The 6704-nt window shown below is 42.5% G+C and overlaps 1 protein-coding gene across 1 annotated transcript in view; it reads left to right on the plus strand.

The window, feature by feature from the left end:
- The first annotated feature begins 526 nt into the window (after window positions 1–526).
- Window positions 527–6704, plus strand: part of LOC310702446 (protein LEG1 homolog) — an 8703-nt gene continuing 2525 nt past the window's right edge. Inside the window, exons 1-4 of the mRNA XM_083493930.1 lie at window positions 527–978; window positions 2398–2484; window positions 3511–3695; window positions 5302–5420. Coding sequence (XP_083350056.1) covers window positions 567–978; window positions 2398–2484; window positions 3511–3695; window positions 5302–5420 — 803 coding nt within the window. The 5' untranslated portion in view covers window positions 527–566. The remainder of the gene's footprint in view (window positions 979–2397; window positions 2485–3510; window positions 3696–5301; window positions 5421–6704) is intronic.

Consider the following 6704-nt stretch of genomic DNA (forward strand, 5'->3'; position numbering starts at 1 on the left):
TCAGATTTGAGCATGTGAACTTGTTTCGTCCATATGGAGTTCATCTGTCAGGAAGTGGCAAAGATGTCTGGATAGATCTCTGTTCAGGCCTTCAGGATTGGATACAGAGGTTGGTTGGGGTGGCAGAACAAGGACCATGGTAGGATCCCACCCAGGGTGAATTACTATAAGCGGGCAGCAACTGGGGGTTACAGATGAGAAGAGTCTGTTAAAAGAGAGAAAAAGAAAAGAAACCAGAACAGATTTGTGTGAATACACTTCCCACAATCATCTGCACTTCAATTATCTGCACTTAAATAGCAGACTGGTTAAACTGGTTGCCACTATTCCTGGAGTTGGTTTTTTGTTTTTTGTTTTGCTAAGCAGAGCACATATCCAAGTGAACAAGATGAAATTGTAATGCCCTGCAATATGTATATTTGTCCTGCGTGTTGGGGAGGAGGAAGCAGAGAGGAGAGGCAGGAGGAGTGACTTATTTCTGATTTACATAGGGTGTACATTTCACATTCTAACTTGCTCCTCCCTTTTTAAAACAACTTTCATGCATTCTGAAGCCAAGAAACAGAATGGTCTTGTCCAGCATGGGGTGCCTTTTCCTGAGAAGATTTTTCTGGCATCTCTTCATCTTCCTTTTTGCTACTTCTTCACTCGGCCTAGAACTCACAGAAAAATTAGCTGAAGAGCCAGAAAGCTACAGTGATGCTGTTCCTCCACTATGGCATTCTGCACCTGGAAATTTAGATGAATACCCAGTAAATGGCAACAACATATTAATCAACCCATGGAGCTACCCTCAGAGATTAGGACTATACAAAATCCTGCTTAAAGCCACATCTAACTTTTTCGCTCCTCCTGGACCAAATGATGCTGACAACAATGTCCCAGGAAGATTGCCCCAGCAGCATGGTTTGCAATACATTTCGAACAAAAATATCCTATGGGGACTGGCTTTACAGCATGGCTGGCAATACTCTACAGGTATGAACAAATTCCCTTACAATCTAAACTGTTAGGAATCTGGTCTCTCTTCTTGGTTCAAATGGCAGCAGAAATAGGTTGAGACTTGTGACTTTGAAAATGTATTTCAGCGCTTTTTGCTAAGCTCCACAATGCAAAAATGGTGTTCTTAGCCTCACTGCTTTTTGTTTGTAAAAAAATGAGGTCCAGTGCTCATCCCAATTCTTAACAATTTCCCCACAAACTTTTGTTTTCTGTAGCACATATTTCCTTTCCATTTCCACCTTACATGTATTAACAGTACAATGCTACGCATGCTTATTGAGTAGCAAGCTCTACTATGTCCTTGTATAAAGTGATGGGTATGCGATGTGGCTCTTTTAAAAAGGGGGTGGGGATACTCTGCATCACTGAGTGTCACTAGAAATAAACACTGCCTGTTCTCATATCTTCCATGTACCTCGGGTTAAGTACATAATTTGTTCCAGAGGTCTGTTCTTAACCTGAAGCACCACTTTAGCTAATGGGGCCTCCCGCTGCTGCCGCCACGCGATTTCTGTTCTCATCCTGAAGCAAAGTTCTTAACCCAAGGGACTATTTCTGGGTTAGCGGAGTCTGTAACCTGAAGCGTATGCAACCTGAAGCGTATGTAACCCAAGGTACCACTGTACCTGGGTAGTGATCATTTGAAGGGACAATGAGACACATGAGAAGAATGTTTAACCCTCTCCAACTCAGTTGAGTCTTCCTTGCAAATGTTCCTATGGTCATTACACACACTCTGCTCAAAAAACCTCAAAGATTTCACAGTGGGCCTACAGTTGCAATCTTACAACCACCTACCTGTGGCTAAGCCCGGCTGAACTCAGCCAAACTTATTTCTGAGTAGATATGAAATGTAAGGTGTATTTGCAGAGAACTGTTAGGTGTGGCAAAAGTTAAAAGCTATTATGATTGATTTTGTGTAGGCTTTCGATATGGTGGCTGGGTGGAAATGAGGACATGACTCCTGTTGCCTTGAACAGGGAATTTCAGCAGCTGCAGTTGATAAGCTGCACCTGATGAAATTCCCTCTTCTACACTGCCCTCGTTTTCAGCTGGCTACAGTAACAATGGCTTATGCAAGCCTTTCCATATGTTTTGGGCCGACACCCATCAGCCTCAGCCAACATGGCCATCTGTCAGAGATGATGGGAGTCACTGTTCAAGAATACCTGGAGAGCAACAATCTGGGAAATGGTGGCATATATAAAACCTTGCTGTGGCGGTTGCCATCTTTTGGGATCGGGTAGGAGTTTGTCCACCAGGCCAATTGGCTCCAGCCTGGTGGTTTTGCCTACCTCGTAGCAATCGTCACAACTCACCCAGTCATTAAAATGTTTGTGGTAGGATGTAAACATCATTAAACGTTATGTAATACTGTACTTGATTTCCTTCTAGGCAGACTAGAAGATCCAACCAACATCACAAGATGCAGCAAGAAAGATGGAGATAATCTGTGCATATCAGAGCGCAGCTGGTGGGCGTGTAGGTATTTTCATCCATGAAGATTTTCATAATACCAGAGTCCTACCCACACAGTAATTTGTAGGGCCTAAATGTGCAGAGCATGGATTGGACCTTTATTGCTTATAGTATTTATTATCTCTGTGTTACTGATACATTTATCCAGTGCTTTTTTTCTAAAAAAAAATGTTTAGGGGTCCTCTCATTTTCCTACTCATATTGAAATACTGCCCCTCAATGAGGCCAAACTTAGATTCACAAAATGTTTAGGGGTATGCGTACCCCTGCGTAACCCAGAAAAAAGCACTGCATTGGTGAATGAGGCCTCCTGCCTCTGAAATCCTGTGGCTGCAATCCCAGAACCACATATTTGGGAGTTAGACCATTGAACAAATTGGGACTGAAGGCCAAACTCGATGTGAGACCATTCATACAAGTAGCGGCTTCATGAATTCCTTATTTTAAATATATTGCAGAAGTCAGGACCCAATTCAGATTGAAAACCTTGCACAGGAGTAGACAAAGCCCATGAGGTGACGTAAGACAGTCACCACAGACGGTAGATCCCGCCTCTGAAAAGCATGCTGCTCCCCACCATGACTGCCCATTTTTACTCCCCTGCCAACTTTAGCAAGAGGGGCTGCAGAGGAAGAGGTAGCAGCAGCAGGGGGCACTGTGGCAGAGGAGGTAGTGAGGGATGGCATTTTCTGCTTTGTCTAAAGCAGCCAAATGCCCTAGGCCAGTCCTGGGAGGAGATGTGCTTTATGCCTTTGCTGCCTGCTATGCAACTAATCCAGATTGGGAGACGTGCTAATTGCATTGGGGGGGGGGGACTCCCAGTCATGTAAATAGCAAGTTCAGGTGGCCTAGTTTACTTTTTAAAAAGCCATTCACCCAGTTGTTAAATCGTGTAATTGATGTCTTAAGTTTTGCCTGATGCTGCATGGAAGTGTGACTTCCATTTACCAGAACTTCCAATAATTTGAATGTTTTCCCATATCACCAGATGTTCTGCTAAACCAATATTGCTGCTGTCCATTACTGCAGGTATGAATTACTACCTAGCAATTGTACCCTTTCTGGGAGCACTGGAAAGTGGCATTTTTGGAGACTTGGCAGACAAGGTAGTAATACTACCACCGGATGAGCAAAGAGCTGACTTCTGTCACAGTGTTGCAGAATGCAATGCCCAGGCACCAAAAGCTATGGCTGGCTGGAGAGATTTCTTCAAGGTACTGTAGCTGTTTTTCTGACAAGACGGATAGTAGGGTGGGTTTTTTTTGCACCAGAACCATATATTTAAAGATAGCAATCAAGTAGCGCCTTCTGTTTTTCAGTTTCAACAATAGGTTATTGTTTCCTTGTTTTCCCACTTCAAAATAATCTCTGCTCACCTACTTTATTAGACAACTTAGGACATTTTAAATGGTTAAAGAAAATAATTATGTTTCAGAACCTCTCTAAATTAATGCCACCAGCAAAATACTGCAAGATGTTGGGATGATTTGTAGTGTGAGTAAGAAAGAGAACATGAAATGTTCTGGGAGATTTTTGAAGGAACAGGAACAATCCATTTCTGACACAATTCTGTGGGTATTGCACTGCCATCAATGACACAATATTTTAGAATAGCCGCTCAGCTAATGAGAATTCTAGTTATGGCTACAATCTTATACCTGGGAGTAAATCCTATTGAAGCCAGCGAGGCAGGTATAAGATTGCAATGTAAAGGATGATACAGTATTTATGAACAAAAGCTCCACATGGACATGCAAGTGCTATGGTTTGGAAGGGCTGGCAAAAGAGGGATAGATTTACAATCTTCAGTTACTTTCCTTTTAAAACAAAAACTTCATTTCCAAGAAATCTGAATAAGGGGAAAGCTCACACACATCTGTAGCAGAACAAACCAATCAGTTTTTAATTAAGGATAAAGGAAGATGCCTTATAGCAGGCTTCCTCAAACTCGGCCCTCCAGATGTTTTTGGCCTACAACTCCCATGATCCCTAGCTAGCAGGACCAGTGGTCAGGGATGATGGGAATTGTAGTCTCAAAACATCTGGAGGGCTGAGTTTGAGGAAGCCTGCCTTCTAGTCAGACCCTTCATCTAGCTCAGTATTGTTGTCATTGACTGGCCGTGGTTCACCAGGATTTTGAACACAGGGCATCCCCTCCCCATCTGGTGATGCCAGGGATTTGACCTGGGACCTTCTGCATGAAAAAATAGATGCTGTTCCATCTCCTCCCCCATTCACTTTTTTGGGGCTACTTTGGAAGGTGACTCAGAAACTACAACTAATCCAGAATGCGGCAGCTAGACTGGTGACTGGGAGCGGCTGCCAAGACCATATAACACCGGTCCTGAAAGACCTACATTGGCTCCCAGTACATTTCCGAGCACAATTCAAAGTGTTGGTGCTGACCTTTAAACCCTAAACAGCCTCGGCCCAGTATACCTGACGGAGCGTCTCCACCCCCATCATTCAGCCTGGACACTGAGGTCCAGCACCGAGGGCCTTCTGGCGGTTCTCTCACTGCAAGAAGTGAGGTTACAGGGAACCAGGAACACCCTCCCATCAGATGTCAAGGAAATAAACAAATATCTGACTTTTAGAAGACATCTGAGGGCAGCCCTGTTTAGGGAAGTTTTTAATGTTTGATGTTTTATTGTGTTTTTAATATTCTGCTGGGAGTCGCCCAGAGTGGTTGGCGAAACCCAGCCAGATGGGCGTGGTATAAATAAATAAATAAAAAGTTTATTATTATTATTTTATTATCCTAATGGAGTGTGTGTGTGTGTGTGTGTGTGTGTGTGCATATGGCATCTTCTCTTCTAGTATCTCTCATCCACTGCACTGAGCTCTGAAGCGCCTGAAGCACAAGAAGCAGCACTGAACTACATGTGGAACGCTCACGTTCATAGCCTGGCTTATGGAAGGCGAAAGTTTAAAAACCGGTAAGAGAAAACTACCAGAGGTACAAAAGTTTTTTCGCAGGTTCCCTATGATGTACACTCACGGGTCACTTACAGGTGTGAGAAACAATCTTTGTTTTCCAGCAGTCATATGCAGTGCTGTTTTGGAAGGAAGGAAAGATACCTGTAATCTTATTTTGATATAGGCGCTGTGGGTGCCAGCACAAAATAACTGCCATGGGTGGAGTGGGGGAAACCACAGGTGCCAATACTCCATACCTGTGAATATCATCACGAAAAGCACTGGTCAATTTAAAACATTTCTGTTTATTCAGGATATAGCTTGAGGAGTTCATCAACCTAGGACTGACTGCTGGCTGTTGCGTTCTACATTTTATCCTGTATATTTGCCCTAAGTTTCTAATTTGTGTTTGATTGTGTATGTATTCTTGAACGTTTTTGCATTCTGTGTCTCTTTGGGAAGAAAAGTCTCTTAATAAATAAATAAGTTCTTCCAACAGGACGATGTGTTGTCAAAGAGTGATGCAGCTCCTGGTAATGTGCAATTAATTAATCAAAATCCAAGAATCTATTCTTACTTAGATCACATTAGAAGCTATTTAACCTGTTGATGACAGAATGAATATTTTAGTGGGGTGGGCTACAATCTGTCCTTTCTTTAGCATTAATAATTGGCACTGAATGAATTTTGTTTACTATACAGTGGTACCTCGGGTTACATGCACTTCAAGTTACATACGCTTCAGGTTACAGCCTCCACTAACCCAGAAATAGTGCTTCAGGTTAAGAACTTTGCTTCAGGATGAGAACACAAATCGTGCTCTGGCAGCGCAGCAGCAGCAGCAGGAGGCCCCATTAGCTAAAGTGGTGCTTCAGGTTAAGAACAGTTTCAGGTTAAGAACAGACCTCCGGAACGAATTAAGTTATTAATCCAAGGTACCACTGTATTGTGTTTTTCTTTTCATTACCTTGTTTTTAATTGATTTTAGCTGTTTTTGTATTTTGTGGTGTTTGAGATTTTTTTTATGAAGCAGCAAATTAACAAATAACAGCAGCCTCATACCTGGCATTGCTCAGGACTGCTGAAACAACAACAGTGCTGTTCTGAAATCAGTGGTTAAAATCAATGCAGTTTTGAAAGTCTGTCCTGTGTCTTGATTCAAAATGATGCCCACTTGTATCCAAACATGGACAAAAGCCTACTCCTTGATCTCAGGAACCATTATGAAAATTGGTTACAATATCTTAAGAGGTGTCCGCATGCATAGTGAAAAAACAGCTTCCAAAATATACAGTATAACAACA

Source organism: Podarcis liolepis (genome assembly GCF_965112155.1).
Source record: "Podarcis liolepis genome assembly, chromosome: 3".
NCBI classification, from domain to species: domain Eukaryota; kingdom Metazoa; phylum Chordata; class Lepidosauria; order Squamata; family Lacertidae; genus Podarcis; species Podarcis liolepis.